We start from the raw sequence: 26,675 nt of genomic DNA on the forward strand, positions 1-26,675 counted from the left end.
ATATCCTATAATGTTAAAATATAAATGTTAAAATAAATCTTTTCAGACGAATTAACTTTTTGTAACACATTCATTGATAACAATGTCAGAATATCAACGTGCAGGATTAATAAAGATATAACGAAAATAGAAAGTGTATTACGAAAACACTCTGTTCCCGTCGGTGTGTTATTGAACGGATCATGTGATAACACATATAATGTTCTAGATAAGGTAAATCATAAAATTTTTATAATTAAAGAAAACTAGACATGCTCTTAGGTTTCATCAGCGTTTATTCGGTCGAAGCATGATGTTCTATGTCCTATAAACTTTCTCGATAAAAACACTAATGAATTTTGAAAAATTGATATTTTTGATGGCCAATGTTCATCAAGGATAAAATAATATGGTGAAAGATTTATATTTAATCGGTCCAAATAATGTAACCTTTCTTTACAATATTAATATAGATGCAGATAATTTAAGCCTCGTAACAGATTTACCACATACTTTAGTTATACAGTACGTACTTGAGTTGGTTCATTTCTATGAATCAACTTAAGTACGTTTAAAGCAGAAATAAGTGTCTTAAAAGATCGGATTCGACCCAAGCTTTACAAATTGTAAATGATCATAGCTAACAATTTAATGACGTCATTACAGTCATCGAAGAGCGGTCTGTTCGACGCCATGCATATTTGGCTCATTTTAGAGAACACCAGTGCTACACGGAACATGACTATTGATGATATGATGCTACAAATGAATTTGAGTGTCGATTCCGATGTTGCAATAGCTACTTTCACGGGTAAAAATTCTGTAATTATTATAGCTGATAAAAAGGACAAAGTTGTCAACCCTTCTCATTTAAACCATAAAATAGTGCCGTGGGCCTCATTTTACTAAAAAAATCCACTATAATTAAAATAATTGTGTCAACCCTTATTTAATCTCGGCCATTTAACTATAAAAAAAGTAATCTTGTTGTGTAATCAATTCCAGTCGATCGTACATACTCTGTCACGTCTGTTGATAGGTCCCGATTGCATTTTATTGTCGAGGTTTCTTTGAGGCCCGTTTATGGGCTTATATAAAATACTTTAAAAAATCATCTTTTGCTATAAGTACATATTCAATCAGAATTAATAAAGCGATTCCCAAAAATATTATGCAAATGCGCCAATGACAATTCAATGAAAATCGGTAATAGTCGTTCGGTTTTATTTTGCAGGAAGCCGTTACGAGCTAACGGATATATTTAACTTTGGCAAGATACAGGGAAACGAATTGGAGAGAAAATTCTTGGGGGCTTGGGACCAGACAAACGGTCTGAATATGTTAATTCATTATTATTAGAGTCTGTAAATTTTGAGATGTAGAGTATGATGATTAGAGTTGATTAATTTTTTTTTAATCACATTTAAAATTATTAATTAACAAAGACATATATATTAGTAATAACCCAAAGTATAGACCCATCGCCACTTTAAAATGTTATAAAGCACTTAATACAACTTGAATATCTTACATTGAACTGTCGAGAATATATTATATTCTAATAAATTGCATTCCCGAGACTAACTGAAATACGCTATTAATTTATAAATAACTCACAAATTCAATACTGCCGAAACCATTAACTAGTTAGAAATAATTTTGTAAGCACTTTTACTATGTATTTTGTGTAGTAAAGCCCTAAAATTTTAAATGTAACCTTTCTGATCCACTTAGGTTTGAAGATTTCATCGAAATCATACAAATTTTATGATCGCTGGGATTTCCACAATCTGACGTTTCGAGTTGTCACTGTGGTACGTTATATATTATTCAAATGAGTTATTATTCATTACACAGGGTTTTAAGTATTGAATGTAATAAGTACATGGTGGACATAACACGAATCTATGGTGCATTAGGAGCAATGGTGCGTCGATTTTTAAATTTAACGAAGTTAGATCATATGAACATTGTTGATATTAATGCCACTATTAACCCTGAGTTCGTGTGATCAAAACCCAGTTTTCACAAACATATTTCTTTTCTTTAGAAACGCTACGTCCTGCAGATGTACCTACAGCTTCGGAAAACCGAGGCCAAGACCAATAGTAGTACCCTGTTTTAACAAACATTATTTAAAATGTATTTACATACTATGATTATTTTAGGTCGTGGGTCAGCCAAAAACATTTGAGCCAGACATGCTTACGAGCATATCTTATACAAAGGGAATATCAGTTTTTACAAAAACAGCTGCGATCCTACTTGACGTTTTAAAGGAAAGACACAACTTTAGGTAGTGATTTATAATTACTGTTTTCGTTTAAGACTAAGTCAATGCTTAACGGCCACTTTCTGCGTATTATTATATAGTATTGTTTTTCTGTAAATTTCCAAACTGATACGATGCCATCATGTCAATTATAAAATACTTGTTTATTTTTAATGTATAATTGTTAATCTTTAATGGTTCAAAGACACAATGGTTTTATAGGTTTAACTATACTGTAGCTGGAAGATGGATCGGACCTCCAGACAAAAACGCTTCTTTGGTAAGTTGCTTACTTATTAGGCGTTAAATCTTGTACCAGTTTAAATGAAAGGTAGATTATGATATTGCGAAGGCAGTGACAAATTCGCTGTACTGGGGTCAACAAGATCTCTCCTGCACTTCAGCCAGAATCACCTCGGAGCGACTTCAATGGGTGGACATTTTCAACCCACCTGTCACACAGATAGAGTAAGTTGTTATCATTTATACTTAATTATTTATTTCGTAACCCTGCAACAAATAAAAATTATATATTATATACACTGAAAATATACCCAGAAATAGAATTCATAACAATTACCTACAAAAAGGTTCAAAAATTTACAAAATGACAACAATAAACATTATTAACTAAGAGGTACCTTATTGGTCGGTGTTGTGTGATGGTAAGTAGGTGATGGTGTGTACGTGGGGTAAGCTCATGATTATTTTGCTATGGACATTAAGTTAAAACCAATAAATATTATTTGTGTACCTTATATTATATAAATCCTTTAGTAATACGTATTAAAGTAATTTCGACCTTTCAGATCCCGATTTTTCTACCTTATACCAAATAAAGGCGTAGGTAACTATGAGAACAGATTTCTGACTCCTCTCTCCCCAGCGGTTTGGTGGTGCTCTGTGGGTGCTGGTACCTTTTGTGTCCTGGTGTTGGCTGTAGCAGCTGTTTTGGAACGCAGGCCTAGGCCAGCGGTCTATGCTATGCTTAGTGTACTGGGAGCGGTGTGTCAACAGGGTATTTATACATTTTTAAACAATTAAATTTTTAATAATAATCAAGAAACATTCGTATTGCTGCGCGCCCCGCCCCTTTTGTATAACTTTGGGATAGTGATATCGACATCGACGTTTTTGTACAGAATTTTGATGATGTTCCCTTCATATACATATATACATAGTGCTGACACTCATTGCGCGGTGCGAAAACCTCAACTCTGCAGTCTAAATCGCAATCGCAATTGAATTTACAGCCTTAATGTCTATAATATTTTAGGTTACGAAGAGGGAACAGGCATCGTTGAACACCGATATTCGAGTCAAGGTAGAAAAAAGGTTTCTACAGTTCTATAGCACAAACAAATTACATTTGTATCATAAATTAACGTACTTTATAGGCCAACGTGTGACTCTTTTAGTCATAGGCTTGACAAGTATGCTACTATACAACTACTATACAAGTAGCGTAGTATCTTGGCTTCTCAGTGCCGCGCCACCCACTCTGTCAGATATAGATGGACTTATTAGGAGTGACTTTGAGCTTATTTTTGAGAATATTGGATACACAACAGGCTGGTTTGAGGTAAATAGTCACAATTTATCTTAATTTAAGGAACGGCATTCTGTTATCTCTCTGTTAGGTTATTGTACTGTTTTGTGATCTATAGTAATATTTGTCATTGAGGACTTATTGATTGTAATTTGTACGTTAGTCTTGAGCTTGAGAGCTTATGCCACCCGCACCCGTTATGGAGGACACACATTAGTTGTTAATTGTATGACTTCTTCTATCCTAGTATTGTCATTACATTTACATATTTAAAGAAAACCCTTTTCAACGAATTGAAGCTATATATAAACTTGACTTAACTTGACATTCAACAACCCCTTTGTCTTCAGTTATCGGGACCACGCACGCTGTAAAGCACGTGAAACGTCGGAAAAAAATTAAATTATGTAAAAGTATTATAAGTTTATAATAAATGAAGCAAATGCAAAATGAAAAAAAAAAGCTTCAATCCATTGAAAAATTATTTACTTCTATCCTGATTTACGTTATGTTGTTGTTGGCACGGCACGTTGGTTGCTAAATGATATTTCAGTCCGCAACTTACAACAGAATTCTTTGACGCTTTAACCTTTCTGTAGTTTCTAATTTTTTTTTTTTGCATTTGATAAAGATAACGTCCTTGGAAAAAGATAAATGTAATTATAAATGTATTTTATGCATAGGACGCAGGTTTTTTTTACTATAAAGGATATAAGGACCCAAAAGAGGATGAACTGAGAGAAAAGGTGAGAAAGACAAAGCGGACCAAGGACTTGTATCAAACTGTCGAGTATGGAATTGAGCTCATTCGGACAGGAGGTAACACGATAACAAAATACATACAACGTTTTAACTAACTCCACTACTTCGTGCTGTTTTACAGGACTCAAAAGTTCAAATCAGATATTTTTAAGATTCTGTTCCCCTGATACTAGGAGTATGAATCAATTACATTTTTAATAAAAGGAAGTTGAAGATGTTTGATCGAAAAACTACCAACTTTATTAGCAAAATAATTAAAATTAAATTACAATGTAAAAATTCGAAATATTTAAACACTCATATAATTATTATAGGAAACGCAATGCCGCGTTTCAATTATGTAAAATATTTGTTATTCACTACTGAATACATGACATTGAATGAAAATACAATTTCCACAGAATACGCATATCACACAGAACCCTACTCCGCGTATCAAACAATCTCACGTACATTTGTCGACTCAGAACTGTGCCGACTGGGATCATTACCCATGATATATCCCTCGCCCGTCTATATCATGACACAGAAGAGAAGCTCTTATAAAGAGTTCTTCAATTGGAGGTAATTTCCACAAAAAAAAATATTCTAGAACCATAAACCTTGGTCTCAGATTCTATAATGTTCCAGACGATAGTGATATAGATATATACAAGATAAATTATGTTTTAAATAAGGAAGATTAATAATTACATTATCAATACGATAATATATATGTAGTATCTTATCTATATCTAAAACTTAATGAACTGATTAAAGCCTAAGCGCCTGTTTAGTCTGTTAAAGACTATTCATTTTTTACTTATTTTTTTATAAATTTATAATTAAAACAAATTTCGAGTATGTCTGAAGAAGATAATAAAGTTATTGAAGACGTCTCTCACTCTTTTCTAAAACAAAAAATAAATATAAAATATGATTTTGTGTTGTCAAACATTATTCATTTAATAGTTTCAGCACCTTTCAAGTTTGCTACTATACATACTAACAAGTGTTATTTATACATTTAATAACAATCCAGTTGGGGTCACCCGTTAAACTCATGACTACTGACCAGACATCTAATAGATCAATAAATTATGTATTTTTGTATTAATTTGATTACCAAAAAAATTTAAGTGAGTTGATAGGTTCTCTTTCTTTTCTCTTCGTTTATAACATTTAAATATACCTTTACGCAGCTCGTACAAGTTGTCAGCATGTAGGGATTATTGATACCTCACATATATATTATATACTTCACGTAAGTATCACATGAATTCTTATGTAACTTAAATATAATGTCTTATAGTTTAATGCGTCTTAATGAGAGGGGCCATATAAAAGCTGCTCAGGCGCGCGTGGCCGGGTTCATCGCAACCTGCTCGGGGAGTACACCACGGGCCCTTGCGCTCGGGCAGGCAGCTCCAGCATTTGCTCTACTGGCATTTATCTCTATGGTGGCAGTTTTCATATTGCTCTTGGAGATTCTGTGGCATGGGTAATGTGTTTGGAAATAAAAATATGTTTGTCTGTGTAGTCGGTTGGTTTAAAAACGATAATTTTACATGATAATAAGAAAACATTGATGGAAAATTGCTACTACTAAACTAAATTATCATTATTTTGATAATACAAAGAAGGACTTAATTTGAAAATTATTGTTTTTTTCCGATAAATTAATATATATTTGCACTCGCTAATTAAAATATTGTTTTACTTAAATTGTTATTAGCAATGGGCAACAACTTGTGATAAATGCGACACAAACCCAAACACTCAGGCCAATCGTGCTCAGGTGAAAGACAATGTTTCCAGCGTTGATCTATTTATTAGACTTTATCGCGTCAAAAAGTGTTTAAAGTAAATTGCAAAAAATACGTTATATAATACTTATTTGTGGAGAGATAATAAGGAAGTTTTGGGAATCTTTACCAAAAACTACATGATGTCTTGTAGTACAAAAAAACATTCCTACGTGTATGTATAGTGTATTCCTACTACAAAAGACATTAAGACGTTGGATATTATTTTATTTTAAAATGTGAAAACTTCAGGGTGTCGGTTTCTTTGTGACGGTGTGCGGGTCTGGGATTTTGTAACGCATCGTGAAAATTAACGCTCATTATTTTTCCCGAACGCGTCAAAAGAAGAATAACTTCAATAAATATAAAACATTTAAATATTATTTATAGTTTAGAGGCCGTAATCGTATTGATCAACAAACAGCTATCTCGATTTTTTCATAGATTTTTATCGTTGATATTTTGGAGGCAAGTGATTAGCCTTCAATGCCTATCAATCTGATATTAACTGATTTCCTGGGAAACGGACTTCCGGTCGAGTTAATTAAACATGTGTGACATTTGTATACTGTGTATGTTTGTGTTGTGGTGATGAAATATATTTCACTAAAATCAATATGTCAATATATTGCAGGTGGGCATACAAAAACAGAAAGGGTCTGTCATTTCACAAAACGCGAAACGAGCAGAGAAAAACAATTTCTCAAAGACCATAAAAAAACAATAAAGGAATGAGGTTTGATGGGCCGCGCTCTCGCAAATCATTGTCGGGGATCTACACACAAACTGAACACTTTACTAGAGTAACCTGTAGTTTTCACTTAAATTTTTAAATAAAATAGGCAAACAGTCGGTAAGCTCACCAGATGCTAAGTTACAACCTCCACCGACAGATGTTTCCAATAATAATTAACGAGTAGATATTGCTTTTGATGACGTAGTATGATCATTACTTTGTGCATAGTAGCAAATGATAAACGATGTATTTTGAATGGGAGTTTCAACCAACGTTATCTTGCGCTTGGGTATTCGAATCACTTATATATGCGCAAAAATTTTCGTCCATACGGTGCCAATTACGAAAAAAATATCAAAAGTACAGAAATCGTACAGCACGAAGGATACATACCATAACTTGTTTGTGGAATTAAGTTTAAGTTCAATCCAGAGCATCGAAGTTGCACAGACTTCCCCATTATGAGGATCCCTAAGAGTGGTTTGACGTGCCGCGAGCGTTGAATAATGGAACCGTCGGCGGGCTATCTAAATCGCACGTTATAAATGATGCGATCAATTCTTGTTTACTCCCGAAGGCCCTCATTGAATATCACCCGCTTCGGGATGCACTGCGTTTGTCTTCTCCGATATCTTAAAAGGTTTGGGTAATTGAAAACGGTTAAGTATCGCTCTTGTCAACGCTCATTGTTTGCATGGTACGTTAAAATAAATTTCACATTAATTCACATATGTCTAAAGAAACTGATTTAAATACAATTTGTTTTACTGTTAAGTTTAAATTATTTTTCCATTTTGGGTTGGGGTATCTTAATATGTATATTTTCGTGTTACACGCATTGATATTAAGGAAATCTTCTAAAGTCTTTGAAATTATCCGCAATGTAAACATTAACATATTAATATTTTAAACATTACAGATATTATATCCATCCTTAGCTTATATGTATATGTAATGGGTAGGCCATTCCCTCATTGTTATGCCATACAATTGCTACCTAGGCATTGTGCGCACGGCTTTGTCACATCCCACGATTTATCTGCAACTATATTTTAGGGAACCAGAATGAGGAAGTAGTAAGATGACAGTGACCGACCATTTTTTCAATTAATAATTAAACAAGCATAATGATAGCGAGAAACAAGCATCCAACACATTTTTGAACTGTAACTGAAAATGGGATATGATGCAAGATTCAGCCAACCATTAATAAAACGTTGGCCATGACAGAGACGTAGCACAGGCACGTGTTTAAGTAATATAAAACATTTTGTGTCACTTTCCATCTGTATGCAAATATGACGTGTCTGTTGCACTCGATGCATAATCACCAGCTATCTGTTTGCTGCTGCTACGACTCAGTGGTCAAGGTCTTGGTTTACTAATGCACAAATCTTATAATTATTTAATTGACCTTAAGAAGGCTAACAACTCATCATTAAACTATGAAACAGATGCTATTTATTACTGTTACAAGGTATTTAGTGAAAGCATGAATTTTAAAATAATACGTTAATAGCCTCACTGTTTAATATATACACGTATATTAAAAAAATAAAAACATGTCAAAAAATAAAATAATAAATAATATATACTTATAACTATATGGAATAGCAACTTTCATTTTCAATTCGCTCGAACGGTTAAGGAAAACGTCGTCAGGAAACCGACATGCTTTAGACCCAAAAAGTGTACGACGCGAGTCAGGCACCTAAAAAAATTGTAAACACTGATTTATTTATTTTATACTTATATCTATTTACTAAAATGCAGAGATAACATGGCTAATCCTTAAGTAAAAACGCTGAATCATCTTCGATAGTACAGATTACAACAACAAAATCATAATTCCATATTTTGTTGTTGTAATGATGACAATGCACAGATTCCCTTGGATGGTTGGAACCTATCGTATGTTGAAGTGCGCTACAACTTTGTTTTCACGTAAAAGAAAACAGTTAATATAAATCCGAATAATCTCATAAGTTGTAAACAAGGTGGACCCTCGGAGGTCCGCATCATAAAACCGATGCGACTCTCATATCTTCTGATTACATAGTACAGCGCACCCATGCGTGAAAATGAACCTTCACCCTTTTTCCATATTTGAAACTTATTTTATTAACCGGATCAACTGGACATTGGTCTTAGGCATATCTTTCGAGATTATGTTTGTTATATACAAAGTATTACCTGTTAACATGTATGTTAAAGCAAAAATTGTATATAGAAATCATAACGTTGAGTGCGTTGATTCCGGAAGACTTGCTGCATCTGGCACATGACAAGACACGCTTCTAGACTGACAGTCAACATCCAGTAATGGAGATTAAAAGAAGAAGAATATGTATAAATGTAACAAAAATGTTGTATTTATTTGTTTTATTATAGGCTTTTTTATTTATCACAATCATGTATCTCAAGGATTGAATACAAATTGTATAAAGAAAAAACATCTATAATTTCATTATCTGTGTACGTGAAATATCAATCGTCGGAGCCACTCCACGTCAATATTGACGTCCAGTTTTATGTGCCATAAAACTTTTACACGCACTATTATAAAATACACGCCCCGTGAATGATAGCCCTATCTTGATTCTCTTTTATACAACTTTATTGCGCAAAAAGATAATTTCATTTCTAAAAAATACGTAATTGGAGCAGTTATTTATATATCAAGTTACGAGGACATAAATTCGCTCAGGTTTGTTTTGTTTGACGTTATTTGTTCAAGTAAAGTTAAGAGGTGACGGTTCCTCTACCTTATACCTATTAATACATAATATAGTGTATAAACTATAGACTATATTATATATACTGTTACAAACTATTTTAGAGTAGGAATTTAGTAAAGAGAAATAAATAAAACAGCTGAGTTAGACAATGGTGCGAACCGCTCAACATCTTGGAACAGACAGGGGCGATATATTTATTATAACAGACAACATTGACAGATACAGATTACATAATATTAAGTGGATGCGTTCAGTTTAACATCCTCCCTTGAACGCAAACCCATAGCGATGAGGAAGTGCTGGTGTTTGGGCTTCGGTAGGGCTTTGGTGAGGCAGTCAGCAACCATCGAATCAGTGCCCACATATTCAATCTTGACATCACCACATTCAACTTTGTTCCTCAGATAGTGGTGACGAACATCAATGTGTTTACTCCTAGCATGATAACTGTAAGTACCTGTAAGTTTAATAGCACTTTGATTATCACAGTACAAAGTAATAGGTGTAACCTTTAAAGAAGGCCACAGTTCACAGTGCAACTGTCTCAGCCACATAGCTTCTTGAGTAGCAGCTGAGAGCGCCATATACTCTGCCTCAGTAGTAGACAAGGCAACAGTTTGCTGCCTTTTTGAATTCCAAGATATCGCTGCACCCTGGAAATTAAAAATGTATCCAGTACATGATTTTCTGTCTTCAGTACAGGAAGCCCAATCAGAGTCTGAGTATCCAGTGATTTCTTCATCAACATTACTTTTGTATACAAGCTGTAGATACTTTGTACCTTGTAAGTATCGAAATAACCTCTTAACAGCATTCCAATGTTTCAGGATCTGGCTCAATAGATTTCTCAATTTCATTCTGACAGAGGAAGGTAGGCATAGCTCTGTGTTTTCTAGGCCTTAAATTAATTCTGTTTATAGGTGATTCACTCCTGGATATAGAATGCTCCGGGACATAATCATCATCACTTGCACAGACTGCACTATCAATTTCCTTTAAAGTCATGTCAGTAGTATCATCTAAATTATCTTCATTTATAACTACTTGCGATTCAGTAAGTGGTAGAAAAGCAAAATCTTTATTTACACTTTCTTCTAGGAAGATTACATCTCTGCTTCTCATTACTTTTCCTTCAGTTTTGTCAAACAATCTATAACCCTTGGACTCTAAACAATAACCTACAAATATAAGCTCTTTTGACTTACAGTCCCATTTTAACCTCTTCTCCTTTGGCACATGCATCATAGCTCTGCAACCAAACACTTTAATGTTACTGATATTAGGTTTAATGCCGGACCATAATTCCTCAGGAGTTTTATATTGTAAAGACTTTGTTGGTGAGCGATTGATAACATATGCAGCGGTGGCTACTGCCTCAGCCCAAAACTTCTTAGGTAGGCCAGAATTAATAAGCATACATTTAGCACGTTCTGTTAAAGTTCGGTTCATCCTCTCACTCATGCCGTTCTGTTCGGGGGTATAGAGTATAGTGAGTTGACGTTTGATACCAGAATCCCTACAAACCTTATCAAATGCTTCATTGACATACTCCTTTCCATTGTCAGATCTTAGTGTTTTAATTTTAGCATTTAATTGATTCTCTACTAGTAGCTTAAAATCTTTAAACTTTTCGAGTACTTGTGATTTAGAGCTGATAAAGTAAACAAATACCTTTCTAGACCAATCGTCGACAAAAGTGACATAATATCTGGCACCACCGAGAGACTTTTCCTCCATTGGCCCACATACATCTGAATGCACCAACTCCAGGAGGGCGGAAGCCCTTGTGCCAGCATGTTTGAATGGTTGCCTTGTTTGCTTACCTTTTAAGCAAGTATTACATACCACATGCTCCTCTCTACTTGATTCTATATCTGCTCCATCTGTAGACTCATTAAGTTTCTGAAGATCATTATAATTTAGATGACCCATCCTTTGATGCCATAGATGTACAGATGACATCAAAGCATAAGTTTCATTATGAACCACATATAAATTGTTCTTTATATATCCAGTGAGAATTAATTTAGACTCTTTATAAACATTACATGTATTCTTACTAAATTTTACTTGACAGTTATTCTGTGTCATTTGGCGGACTGACAGAAGATTAACAGCCAAATCTGGCACATATAAAACATTTTTTACTTGTATTGTACCAATTTTTAATTCACTTTCACCATCATATGTTTCTATATTTACTTTACCACAGCCTTTTACTGTTAATATTTTGTTGTCTGCAACTTTAATGTTTGTTACTAAAGCAGGTCCGTAGTCATAAAGCCAATCTCTCTTGTTTGTCATGTGCATTGCAGCTCCTGAATCAATGTACCAGCATCCACTCTCTAGGCCTGGTGAGGCTGGAAACGCTGCAACATAGCTAGAAGAAGTATTAATAGTTTCAGACTTATTCTTTTGATTTGAGCTGTTTGAGGCACAAAATTTGGCTAAATGACCATGCCTATTGCACCTAAAGCACCTGGGACCTTTACTATTTGCTTTAGAACCTGAACATTTACTATTCTTTGCCTTGCCTTTGTAGAAATTTGAAAAAAAAACAGATGAGTTGTCCGGAGACTTTACATCCTGTAAAATCTTTGTTTTAACTAAATCAGCAGTGATGGACACACCTGAGCTTTCCATAGCCATAATCATAGGACTATATGACTCTGGTAACCCGGCTAATAATAATGTGCCGAGCCACTCATCATCTACAATGAATTTTATATTACGAAGCTTGTGTGCACATGTGATGATTTTGTTGACATAGTTCTCAACACTACCACAACTTTCCAGATCTGTTGTAATTAGTTCTCGCAGAAGACCTACCTTCCTCAACAAGCCGGAGTCATCAAAAGCCTTTCTCAGGTTATCCCATACCTCCTTAGCCGTGGTGGCATCCTGGATATGAACATAGTTCATAGGGTCAACTAGAAGGACTATTTTTGACCTTGCCTTCGTATCTTCGGTCTTCGTAAAAGCCATGCCCGATGTCTCGACACATTTCCACAAATCTTCATGCTCTAAAAAGGTTTTCACCGCGAAACTCCATGTAGGATAATTATCACGGCCCGCCAAACGATCAATTTGAGCAAAACGGGGGTCCGCCATTGTAAGCTGAAAAGTTAATGACGTCGCGACGTATCACGAAATCAATTTGCATCAACGTGATGCCTATCACTTTATAAATCCTACTTCCCTATTTCTATCCGGGCGTCTGGGCCCATAACCTGTTACAAACTATTTTAGAGTAGGAATTTAGTAAAGAGAAATAAATAAAACAGCTGAGTTAGACAATGGTGCGAACCGCTCAACATCTTGGAACAGACAGGGGCGATATATTTATTATAACAGACAACATTGACAGATACAGATTACATAATATTAAGTGGATGCGTTCAGTTTAACATATACAATTAAAAAAAATCAGTAATAGTTATTAAGACTTAATATATGATTTTTGCCAGCCGCGGTATGATATTCCAAAATCTGTTTGATCTCTTAATTTTATTTGTAAACAATATTATTTTTTCATATAAAAATCTTTTGCCCACATTCAACTAACATGTTATATATGTAGTTTTTTTGTAATTTTGTTTTCTTATTAGTATTTTTTATTTTTTTTGTGTCTGTTTTGTTCAATAATTAATTTGTTTAATATTTATATGATCTCTTCGTGTATGTCATGTACCTACAGTATGCCAAGCGTTGGCAAGCTTTTATATAAAAACACGTGGCTTTACGAAAAGCATAAGTAATTACTGACAAGCTGGAAGAACATAACATTTAACCAGCACAACACCCATAGGCTCACTTGTAAAATGCCTCATTAAATATCATGACTACCTGAAGTTATCAGCACCCATAGCTTGCATAACCTACTAAAGCTAGCAATACCTTCCTACGCATTAGCTGAGCACTGATACAGCTTCATTCGCTCCACTCAAAAGCTTGAAGCCCTTTTCATCCGTCACTAACAAGACGTAATCAGGAACGTGAGCATTGGATAATTACTCTGCAATCAATTTCCAATTACAAACTCGATATTCAGAGCGCGCTATTTCACAAATACCTATAGGGAATTTTATATTGCGTTTCAGTTTGTTATGAAAGCGTTGTATAATTTTAATATCGTTCTTAATTGATTTGACTCTAAAATTTACACTTAGCTTCTTTTAGGAGCTAAAGAGTACATGTTATAGATACGACAGAGTACTGAACGTAATATATGCACTTGAAAAGCCGCAAAGCACTACTAAATCTAGATAGCAAACAGATTTGAAACAAAGCGAACAAAAGCGCTTATGGGGCGCGATAAATCAAAGTTGTAAATCAAAGCAAGGCGCGGAATGTAAACCGCACAACATTAAAAGTTCGGGAGCGCTCCACTGCTGGCTCAAGCCCACGGCTTTTCACTTTGTTACCATTTTATTTGCGACTCCCAACCGATATCTGATGTCTGTCACTCAAGGCATAAGGGAAGAGCTTACAATATTGTTCAAATTATTTTAACGAAGAATAAATGATGTGCTTAACCACTGATATGGAGATGGGGGGGCATGACTGAAGGTTGAATAACGACCAACAAACAAGGTAAAGCAAAGAGATGCACTACCTAATATTGGTAAAACGCTAGACGGACGAAAAACCAGCCACAAAAATTGAACTAAATAAATAAACACTTTTAGACTTATAAAAAGCCATAAATAAAAGGAGGTTTATTTCTATTGATGACTCGAAAACAGCTCTCGTCTTAATCGCTACATCTCGTAGTTTAGTACGTTATCGAGATCCATTGATCTTTGCTCTGAAAGGGTTCACTTCTAAGCCATACATAGGTCTTTTATAAAAGCTTTGTTAGATAAGACCTGTTTGGGCCAATCTTCAGAAAAAAGCCAAGTTATCAATTTAATCATTTTAGACTTTTTATGTGGACCGATCCTACCAAGTCTCAATGTTAGATGTCAAAGGACTTTTTCAAATAAAGAATGAAAGGACAGAACATTAATAATATTAAGCGAATAACGTAATGGATTTGGTTTGAGGATAAGCGACAAAAGAAACTTTTACAATATTATTACAAAATGGATCTTAGACATTAATAGAAATAGCCTGTCATAATATACACTGATAATATTCTTTCAAATAATGTTTAAGGTGCGATTTCCAAAGAGATAGTTAATAATTATCTCCACTGTGCTGAGTTTACAGTGCCACATACTTTTCATGGCCGGAAAGAGCGTCGCTGTCTTGGATATTAGTATACTATATCTAGAAAATACAATTCTAGGCTTCAATAAAAGTGACACAAACTTAAGATCAACTGATATGATAGGTTTTGTTACCTATATTATTAATATAATATATTTTAAGATACCTAGCAATCAGAACCATTCGATGATTTAAACTTTGCCATTGAAAGAAAGAAAGAATGTTAATAATAAACAATAAAGTCAGAAAATAAACAATGTTAGTCTGACATTTCAAAGTGGCGAGGGTAGTGCCAACTTAAGCCACCCGCCAAGAGATGTATGTGGAACTGTACTTGTGTTATTTTTGACAAGCGAGTAAAGAGCCCATAGGTATGGTTATTAATTTATTAGTAAGAAATACGATTCTAAAGAAAAGATATAATATGGCGATTAAAACGATTATAGCAATTAAAATCGAACGATCGTTTATGTTAAAAGACTTACAATGAAAAACACGGTTTTACCAAATTACAGCATTATCCTGTTGATTTACATTAGTTATCTTTATCCACAACTAATGCGGTTGTAAATTTTAACTAATCCATTAAAAAGAATTACTCAAGATTAAAAGTCGAGAGATAAAACTAAAATTCACATGTTTATAAATAATTTCAAAAAACCTTTGAAATAAAAAAATAATATTGATTTATTATGTTAATTGCAAAAACACAAGCTAACTCGCGTTCTGTCCCGACTTCACATGAATTGATGTTTCTTCTTCGTGTTTCGGAAATAAATAAAGCCTTTTTTTTTAAATTTTGTGTTAATAATTGTAGGAATTAATTATATTTTGATTTGATTTTTACAAACAAAAATACGATGTTTCCTCTTTTTAATTTTGGTTTGAATTAAACGAGTCTTCCTAAGTGTAAGAGATTTTTTCGCTTTTGTGGAGAAGCTATTAAACGATCGTTATTTTAGTTATTGGTCACATAAAAATCTAGTGAACATGCTCAGTATTACACCATGAAATCATCAACTATGAGGTCTCGTTTGGACCTGCGCCAAATTTCACTTCTTGGGGAACAAGATCGCTTAGTTTATTGTTCATATCATTTGATTTGTCATTTGTTTTTTATTATTATATCTGTATAGTTAATTAAGCTGCGTATATTTACTTTATTTAATGGTGACCAAGCCTAGATCTGGGAGCAATTGTTGAGCCCTTATAATTCTTGACATCGGGTACTTGCTGATGGTCCAGTTTCATAGACGCTGAGTTTTCCAACTTCCGACTTCTGCAAAAAATGCATAACAACATTTAGGACTTCTATACATGTATCCTTGTAGAGATGTGTGGAAAGTGAATACCCATCACCTCATGTATAAAATATAAGATTGAAAAAATGTAATTCATTGCAATATAGTTTGAAACGCGGCATTTCCAGTGTTGTGTTTTAATGAGGTGCAGTGATACATACTGCTACACGTAAACGAGCTGTCGTTTTAATTAAATTTCACGTTGGCGAGTTGAAAGCCAGTTGTCGTCAGATTGGAAATGTATCTAATATCTTAAATATTGTAATAAAACGTCACAAATGACAGGTAAATATTTTGATACTAATCAGCGTATATATTTTTTTAGTTTATCTGTTTCACCTATTAGAAAAAGGAATATTTTAACATGAATTATATTTACCCCTCCATCTAGATGAAATGTTAGTTGACTAAATATTTAAATCCCGGTCTAGACTTGCTAATAAAAACCTAATCCACACGTCATATCAACAAAACAAGTAATTAAGAGTAGCGGACGAATGTTAGCGCCTTGTGGGACACCGCGTGTGCATACATTAGCGAGGGGTAGTGGGAGGGCTGTACAACATGTTTTATTAAACCGCCAACCCCAAGAGGACGTGTCGAGAATGTACCGCAGTACATTGTGCATAGTAAAATAAAACAACAAGGCTATATTTGCAGCCTACCACGCGCCAGGCTTTGCGAACACTATAACTTTAAACCGAACTTTTAGTCGTTTTAACGAAAAAGGAGAACGTCGATCAGTTCATTCGTGTTCTTCATAATTCACTGTTAGTTAAAAGATGTTTTATTTCATCTATTAATTTGCAAAAGTTAATATACATCATAAACCTAAGTTATAATAATTATACTTTAGGAGGCTTAAATCCAATTCAATACTCACAATACTGATTTATGAGTAATCTAGACTATATTATATAGACAGTTAACGCAAGTTAAATATTACTAGTGTGTTCTTCAGTTTTCAGTTTATGAATCTATGATGTTAAATTGTTTTACTTTACTATGTAAAATTAGTCCAGCTGTCTGCTGGGGCTAATTACGCGTTTAAAATATTTAGTTATTTATGCAATAACAACATTTGTTTTGTATATTTTATGTGAACACTGAATGCCACATAAAATGTGCTTTAAAAGTTACTGTAACTTTATTATATTATGTTATATTATTAATTATTGCTTTTATACTTATATATAATGGGATTTAAGTAGAACAGCGACCCATCTCAAATTTTGACCGCTTATTATTGTGTTTTTATCAGTATTGCTTATTATAAATTAGAAGATTCAAGCGTTTCAGTCTATATTTATTTCAATGTTCTTTCTCCGACATAATCTCGAAGTTATCACATATTTTCTTGATAATCGATAAGTGGATTTGTTATAAATAAAGTTATAATAATAATATTCGACATATAATCTGGTTGTTGCTTATAGTTCGTTAACAGGAAATTTGTTTAAGAATGTCTTAAGGCATTCTTGTCTTATTTAGTCATTCAATATTGTGTTTATTAGATTTATTAGCTTGTCATGTATAATGGGTAGATAAAATTAATATAATTGCACTATCATTGGTGTACAGTGGTCTATCGACACAACCATTTAAAAGATATTATCATTCTTATCAGAAATTGATAACAAAAAATACTGACTCAATTATTTTCGAACATTGTTTTCCTTTTAAAACTTTGCATTAGTATAGACTATAGATATTAAAATATGTTTTCTTGCACCATTTATATTAAAATGTCTTTCAGTCTCTATTCGTGTCACAGTGTAAACATAATTTGAAAGAAAAATGAGAGGGACTTTCATTTAAGGAAGAAATTAAACGGAATATTATTAAATATAAATTCTCTATAGGCTTATGTATTACGCCAAACACAACCCCACAATATCTATTATGGGTTGAACATAAAATAAGTGTTCTACAAATTGACGTGCAAGCCGTTCAGAGGATATTATATTTATTACTAAACTAAATTCTGATTTTTCATTCAGACATTCTTCATTCTGAATTCTGAAATTTCATAAGGGTAGCTTCTAAAAAAGTTCTACGCCGAGAAAGGGACAAATTTGACCCATTTGAGGGAAATAAAAAATAAAATGCTTCGTTTTTTTTTATCGACAGAAAGGTAAATAAAAATGTTTACTTGCTCAAGTGACTTAATAAAAAAATTACAAATATTTTAATATCACGAACACTTTATTGAGTAAACTTTAATTGGTGATGACTTTGAATAGATATTATAAACCCGAAAAAAATAGGAAATACTCGACAAATATAAAAATTTGGTAATTTTTATTTTTCATACTAAAGAAACAATCTATTAATTAAAAACCTATTTTTAATGCAGAATGTCACATCTCTACCCACCAATAGAAAAGTAGAAAATGTCGGATTGTTTACATATTTCAATACATTACAACAGTTTTTTTTAATATTTAGAAAATCACTTGGAGGTGTTCCATTCAAGGTCCCCAGAGACATCTACATATTATTCAGTATCATCAAATTCGTGTTTATGATTTAAAGCCCTTTAATTACATAACTGCCTAAAAAAATAAAATGTTAACATTTCATGTATGAAAAACCACACTTCATTAAATATATCTCATATAAAATGAATGAATAGACTCAAATGTTCAGACTCATAGTGAAATTTAGAAATGTGCCTGACAAAAAAGGTTTGAAATCTCTGACATGTCAAAAAATTATAGCTGTCAGAATTCTACGGAATTAAAAATCAGAGCATAGTACGGTCTCCTCTTTAATCTTTGACCTCTTAACCTGAACGTTAACTAAATGAAAAAGTACAATCAAATTTTGAGCATGTTATATAGAAATGAAAAAATAAACCGAATTAAATCGATTATCGTTCGGTGAATTTCCTTGAATAAAATTTTATTCATTTAACTAAGAGTAAATATTTACATTGGCGTATAATGACGCGAGGCGCCTCCGCTGTTTTCTTTCATAACCGCTGGACCCTCGTCAATTATTGCCACACAACCACACGTTTTACTAAAAAAATATCCATTGATACCTTTACTTGCACTATCCCAGTCAGCTAAGAATCATAGCCCGCAATGAACAACTGTAACACTTGTAAAACAGAAAGGTTCGGCTTCGTCAGGTCCGGTGGTAAGAGCTCGATTGAGACGTACAAATGTTTAGCGTAGGATTACTTTCGAATTGGAACGTGCCTACAAAGGCGGCCGTGGGTCCCACTTATTTGAGTTCCAATTATCCCCGATCCCCTGGCAAATACTGCCGTCTCCTGTTAATCATGTTATGCACATTAATTTATAGACGTTTTTGGTTTCATTCTAGTAGAATCCATTACAACGTGAAACTTCCATTAATGTTATAGATAATTAATTTACATTGTATCAGTGTATAAAGTTACTAAGAGATTCTGTATATTTTTGTTTTCAGTGTATAAAATAGAAATTGAAAAGAAATGAATTCTCAATGCATTAGTAATCCAAGTAACAGCTCGTAACGTTTCCAAAAGATAGCAAATGTGAATATTTCAAATGCATTAACATCAATACCGAGCCGACGGGGCTACGGCGCGTCCACACTGCTATACATGAAATAGTTAATCTATTATTTTTTTAAATCAAACTTTAAACAAATACAAGTATTTAATATCTCTTCTTTTTCAATCCATCCTTTAAAGTGTGCTAACATTATTAACGCTAAAATTTTTACTCATTAATATGCACAATTTTTTTTACTGTACGATTACTTTTGTATTACAACCTGTCAACCAAATTAAATTAAAATGATTAATACCATATCTTATGTCTCACCCTTACCAGATATCCTAGAAAAGACGATGTTTATGACTGCCTCTACGTCTATCGACATTTTATAACTCACTCGCGTCATGTCTTATTCCAAGTTTCGTGTTTGTCGAATTTAGTAAATTAAGTGATATTTTATGGTTACGCGTGTTTATGTTAAGTGGGACGCGGCATATGCCAAGAGAAATAGGAAAGTAAAGCAAGAAAGTACTGAACTGGTGCACAAGGTAAAATAAACGCTTAAGAGAAAGGAAATTTAGAAGGTGGATCAAATTATGGAAACAGCCGGTATATGGTTTAGAGTGGAATAGTGCAGACGGGAATAGGTGAATAGAAACGTAAATGTGTTGAAATGTAAAGGTATCTGAAATAAAAGGCTATCATAACATTACTATATTTTGAAAGAGAAAAAAGCAATACCTACATTTTAACTTATTTTTTCTTGTTAACAGTAAAAAATGACAGTTCTGAATCCTTTCAAAGGGGCAGATATATCCAAACCTCGTTTTTGTTTGAGTACATTATGTGTTCCAACCCGAAAACTAATCCGGGAATTAAACCCACAACAGTATAAGCTACTAAGGCCGTATGCAATAAAAACTTTAACAATGTAATCATTATACAAAGTGCATTGAACTTTACGAAGGCGATAAAATTAGGAACTAAAAGCTAGCCAGATTTAGTCGACAGTGTGTTTCAAACTGATGATAAAGTTAAACATTTACGAAGTACTAAGTAAGTTCGGAAGTGTAATTGTCTTGTTAAGTCATCGACAACTTTTGAACTACCGTTAGGTCAATGTGAACTCTAGGCACTGCTGTTAGATAATGGGAAAAAGACTGCCATTGAGTCCTAATAATAGATGTAAGATTTATTTCCTTTTAATTTGCAGTTTCGAACGAAAGTCGGCTCACGGATGTTCATTTTAAATGAAAGATAAATTTGAAGTGCCAGAAGACTGTGAAATATACGTTTATGTTTAAAATTATGTAATAAATAACAGCAGTATAAGTATGTTATGCAGCAAGCTGCACTAGATGACTAAACATATAAGAAGGTGAGACCTCAAAACCTAACAACCCCACGGATGTACACTAACACATAAATAGTGAATATATAAATAAGTACGGGATGTCTGCACCAAGGGAGCTTAGGTAATAGACGGAGCCCTACGTGTAGAATCAAAGGTTCGAGGTGGTGGGATTATCTGAAAGGCTCACCGAGACAATTAAGGGCTCGACTTAGTCTTCGCCGCTTTGAAAGGAAGCAAAAATTCAATAAGACAGCAATATTTAAATCTGATTTATTATTCAGAGACATCTTAAATACTACTTACATCTACACAATATTATTCGTGTTTCGCACAACTTCAGCTGTAAAAGTTTATAACAACCGTGACCCGTGAGCAGGGTTGGTCAATTTTCGAATGAAATCTGAAGAGAGTCTTAATATTAGCTATAATATTTATTTCTTTATATTTGCAGCTTCAAACATAAATCAGTCCTCAGATGTTCATTTTTAATCTGGGATCAAATCAAGGATTCTCAGGATCAGTTTCCTCGCCAGCCATGTTGGAGAAACGTACTATCCAAGTGGACTTTAATTCACTAGGTTTTACTTATGTATAATATTTAATTTCAGTAAGATACGTTGGTATTTTTATTTCAGGTAATAACTAATTTTTGTATTCCGATAATCAAAAGTTGCAAAAGTATATCCCCCAACGATACCATTTACATACGAAAAAATATTCCTAATATTCAACGAGCAATTACGTTCTGGAATTGTATGGATTGCCTCAAGTTTTTCAATATAAGTTAGGGAGAAGATAACAGACGAAAGATATGGAAAATTACGGTGTTTTTCCACATCGTGTAGATTTTAAGATCCCATACTGAATTTGATTACATTTCTATTTCGAACATAGTTTTGAAATGATTAATATTTAAATCATAATTTTTAATCAAGTGACATAATCCATCCATTTTGAATAAAAACCTATAATATAATTCGATATTAAAACAATATTATGAGACCGAAATACAAATTAATTAAATATTTAATTAATGTTAAAGATTGCTTAATGTATAAAAGTGATTTTAATTAAAATTATTTTATTTACTACAGATAAGCTATCCAAGTATGCAACGTTTATCAAAAAAGTAAAAGTGCAGTAATATGGAGTACAATTGTAGCTTTAGTGAGGGCATGATTGCCCTTCGACAAACAATGACTCAAGCGGTGCATGTTGTACCTTCAGATCGACGTAGACAAGGTCAATTATCAACAATGAAACTATGAAATGATTTAATATTATTATGGGCTTTGGGCGTATTACACTGGGCCTATTTCCTGAGGCCCAGTGTCATACTACAATTTCTTTTTCTTACTAAAATAAAAAAAAATCTAAATGTAGAAAAAAGTAACAAAGTCCATCAAAGGTTTGATTTCAAAATTGTTATTCATTATATTAATTAATAAACTCTTAACTTGACCCGAACGCCAGCCATAATCACAATTAAAATATATATTTATCGAGGTTAAAAATTATCATAATTTCTCTTTAGTAAGTCAACGTAACATAATATTTATTATTTTATTAAGATAGTATTGATTCAAAATTTTATCAGCACCTTGATGGCTGGAAAATTTCACAAGACACTTTCTTTAGCGAAATAGCAAACTGAATTGTCTCTCGGTGGGATCCTTGGGAGATACCCATTATTGAGAGTAAGAGAGTATTCTTACCTCAAAGGCTAGCAACGCACTCACTAAAATGGATGTCCATGGGCTGCGATTATTGCCCTTTTTGAGCGTCCCGTAGGCTCATTTGCTCGGTTATTGTTTAAAAAAATAATTTAGAAAATATTTATTTTATTTATTTATTGTATACATAATCTTAAATAGAAAGAAGTTGGTGTGGTGGAAACACAACCTGGACACAGTTTTTCTGTCCACCAGGACGTCGAACATATTATTAAAATAATTAAATAATAATGTAATATACAATATAACATTTTTACCATCAAAATTGCAGGAACAACGTAATAAACCAATTGAAACATTGTCGCCTCATAGATAGCCGATGCATGAGACCGGTTCTTGACGATAATAATTCTCATTCGAATACAGGATGTGTTCCAATATTCGAATATTAATTAAATGACGATGTCTGATTTTTGTCATGCGCACAATTTCATAATTGTTTGATTTATGTAATATTTTTTAAATTTCAATTTTATATTGTCTCTTGCTATATTTAGTAAATAGTGCAGTAATAGAGTTAGTACATTTAAACTGAAACTTTTTATGCTATAAAATCAAAAGCACTATATATACGTAGATAGTAACCATAGTTATTATTAATAAACGCAATTTTACTATTAATCAAGGGTTAAATAATATAAATGTGCATTGTGTAAACAGCGTTCGTAATTCAGTGCATGTTCAGCGTCGCGTATGCAAATGCTTTCCCGACGTCATCTCACAAGAGGATTGGCTCTCTTACTCACAGAGATTCAATTACCTTCGCTCCAACAAAGAGTACACCTTTTATAGAGACGTATAAAGATTAACAAGTTCGCATACGGTAATTAAATTAAAAAAAAAATCATGTAAACTGGTATATTTGCTATCGTTTCCTGTTTGCGCTTTGTAATCTGTGGTAATTTGCTTAAGTTCTAATGTAATTTATGTGTATGTGTAAGTGTGTTAAATTTGTGATGTCAAATTTTCTTGTATTTTTTAGGCATACACATTGTTTTAGAATAGGAACTAATTTAATCCCATTAAAAACTATAAAAAAACCTCATGGATGTTTCTACTTCAAATAGTATATGCCGGTGGAGATCAATCATATTTTTAAGCTTCATGCGGATTGCCTATCTAGCTTAGGGTGTCCTGGATGAAATCCATCCATCCATCAAATACGCAGTAATCATAATTCTCTTAAAGTACATTGTAATAATAAAACTATTTAAAATATATAAAAAACTTAAAACCAATTTTAAAATTTGAGTAGGGACCCAACTTTTAAAATTTGTGCAGTGTACCTTTAAGGCTGGCAGCATTTCCTCAATGTATTGCGATACTTAGTCGTCGAGCGAGGAAAGTACCATCTATCTAGCTAGCAATCTACCAGGCGCCAACTAGTATTTTTAACCCTAATAAACATATACATATATATGTGAATATATCAAACTATTTTAGTTTTATACTTATTTTCAGGTAACATCTGTAATGTTTTACTCTGTGCATTGTCTGAATAAAACAAGATCCCGTGAGATTTCACGCCAGTTCTAAGAAAATGGAAGAATTTGATGAATAGTTAAATTAACTCACCGTTAAACATCTTTTAAGTGCTTCATAACTTTTAAACGTCGATATAAAAATTCACAATTTTATAATAACGGGTGGACTTGAACTGCCAATATTTTAATATCATTCAAGATTTTATAATTTAATTTAGAATTACTAATAACTTCCAGGATACGTTGAATTCGATACCGTTATCGATATGACATAATATTAAGTAGGTTATACGGTTATTATTTTATCAAATATATATAATATTTTAAGCAGTATCTGCAGTGACGCAGAGCTCTTTACGACTTGACCATATTTTATCTCTTTGCTACTGATAAAAAATGCAGCAGAAAGTTGCAAATAATTATTATTACAAGCAAAGGGATCTTTCAATAACGTAGTATTTTTATTTTCCAGTAAATAAACCTTGAAGCACAGAATTGAAGGATTTAATGGTTGCTAATCGGACATTCACATACACAAATGCACACATAGTTTACTGAGAAGTGGGACACAAGCATTGTGAATAATTTAGTTACATTATGTTCTAGAATAAACAAATGAAATCACCTTTAGAGGCCTGTATAATATATAAATAATCGTATATCCAATGCACTATGTTATAAAGTATCGAGTGAATGTTGGAGAATTGAATTTTTATCAAAGGCTCACTACAAAGAGCTTAACTGGGTCCTTATTTACTGAATCGATTTACAAGACTCAGAATGCAACTTATTTTAAAACGAATTTAAATTGCTATTTATATGGACACAAAGGGGACCAATTATTTGTATAGTGTATTGTTTTATTCCTTATAGAATATCACCTCATTTTCTAAAAAAAAACGTGGGGCACTCGGGGACTGCCGGACTGACACCTATTACGTCAACGTGTTAGGTTTTTAATTTCATTACGAAATTTTTTGATTCAGTCGCCGCGCTCAAAGCCCGTGATAAAATCTATACAATAGCTTAAAAAATTTACACATTCACCAAGGCAGCATTGGAAGCATTTCTCGCCAGTGCGTCTCTTATTGCAATCTGAATTGAAGACAATGAGTCTTTTATTTGATCGGTCCATGATAACTGTTATCACACACGATCAGGTTCCCGTCAGCACAGCGAGTAGTAGAGTGGGGTATAGATCAATAGGACCGCGGCTGGACGAACTACAAATATTAATTTTTTTACGTATTAATAAAACAAAAATGTAGTCTCAATTTTTCAACGCCAATAATGTTAGCGAATAAAGTGACAACAAATCAAATAATCCGCTGTGTGTACTCGGACGGAATGCCATGATAACTGCTACGTTCAACTGTCGGAGTATTACTCGATAATAGAGCTATTATAAATCGTATTAAAGAGATTAAAATCATTGTTATAAATTGAATGGATTTTTTATTTTTAATTATATTTTTAACGTATGTATTTTAAGGTAATTTTGACTAGTGGCTAGTGTATAACCTATAGGTCATACATTTTTTTAATTCAATTGTTATGAATAATTAACACTAGTTCCAAAGGTGAAGGCAAATATATACAATTTGTAAATCTTCATGACTTATCATGTCATGAAGTCTAGAAAGAAGGTTCCCAAGTTTTCAGCCATTTTTGTTTTACAAATAGTGGACCGTTTACAGACTATTAACAAACAACACGCAATGCGCACTTTTTACAATTCCGAGAAAACAAAAGAAAAAGTAAGGCGCAATAAACAGGGTATATTCAAATGAGGGACATCCCGAGGGAAGACGGCGCGAAAACAATGATAATATTACAAACTTATTTAGGGTTCGGGTATGAAATTGCTCGAGACCGAAAATGAATTCGAAATTATGCTATTTCTGGACAAACTATAAAATTTGGACATAACTCCTGGAATTTATAAGATACTATCGACCCACCCCGGCTTCTCACGGGTACAATGCTGATACTAAATACACTACAGAAAAACTATGAATGTTGTATATAAAAATGTGGGTTATTCATAAGAGATAGACATATACCATCACGGACTTTTCTGTAGACCTTTTCAATGTGTACAATACTAAGTACATTATTTTGATAAAACTCGTAGGGTTCAACCTGCGTTTGCAATGTAAGCGGATAAAATGTAATTATTTACGACATCACATTAGAAACCTCAAAAATAACAGTACTTCTCCACTATTTCATGGATGTTATTATACACATAAACCTTGCTCTTGAATCACTCTATCTATTA

The 26,675-nt window shown here is 33.1% G+C and overlaps 1 protein-coding gene and 1 long non-coding RNA gene across 6 annotated transcripts; one reads left to right on the plus strand and one right to left on the minus strand.

Annotated features, from left to right (window-relative positions):
• LOC110997901 (ionotropic receptor 75a) lies at positions 1-4,150 on the plus strand. 2 transcript variants are annotated; one of them, XM_022266266.2, is made up of 10 exons: positions 1-213; positions 646-790; positions 1,214-1,309; positions 1,714-1,793; positions 2,148-2,275; positions 2,474-2,531; positions 2,604-2,719; positions 3,061-3,269; positions 3,528-3,575; positions 3,649-4,150. In XM_022266266.2, exons 2-10 carry the CDS (start codon positions 673-675, stop codon positions 3,855-3,857), a joined length of 1,062 nt encoding a protein of 353 aa, XP_022121958.2. In that variant the 5' UTR covers positions 1-213; positions 646-672; the 3' UTR covers positions 3,858-4,150. The 2 variants fall into 2 exon arrangements, with proteins under 2 accessions (XP_022121958.2, XP_045488319.1); XM_045632363.1 differs by having other exon boundaries at positions 155-790.
• Positions 2,676-24,659, minus strand: LOC123690000. 4 transcript variants are annotated; one of them, XR_006750843.1, is made up of 6 exons: positions 24,486-24,659; positions 24,197-24,307; positions 16,191-16,310; positions 8,678-8,793; positions 7,476-7,714; positions 2,676-2,761 (listed from the first exon to the last, which is right to left on the minus strand). It is a non-coding gene; the product is annotated as an uncharacterized LOC123690000 (long non-coding RNA). The 4 variants fall into 4 exon arrangements; XR_006750844.1 differs by lacking the exon at positions 2,676-2,761 and adding an exon at positions 5,948-6,031; XR_006750842.1 differs by lacking the exon at positions 2,676-2,761 and having other exon boundaries at positions 7,086-7,714.
• Positions 24,660-26,675: the final 2,016 nt, after the last annotated feature.

This window comes from Pieris rapae, chromosome 19, assembly GCF_905147795.1.
Source record: "Pieris rapae chromosome 19, ilPieRapa1.1, whole genome shotgun sequence".
NCBI classification, from domain to species: Eukaryota; Metazoa; Arthropoda; class Insecta; order Lepidoptera; family Pieridae; genus Pieris; species Pieris rapae.

Excerpts from the sequence above, each read along its gene's own strand:
- LOC110997901 (XM_045632363.1), top strand. The coding sequence starts at position 610 with ATGATCATAGCTAACAATTTAATGACGTCATTACAGTCATCGAAGAGC. Across the intron at positions 2,276-2,473 it reads AAGGAAAGACACAACTTTAG|GTTTAACTATACTGTAGCTG; the intron begins GTAGTGATTTAT and ends ATGGTTTTATAG. Across the intron at positions 3,576-3,648 it reads ACACCGATATTCGAGTCAAG|GCCAACGTGTGACTCTTTTA; the intron begins GTAGAAAAAAGG and ends CGTACTTTATAG.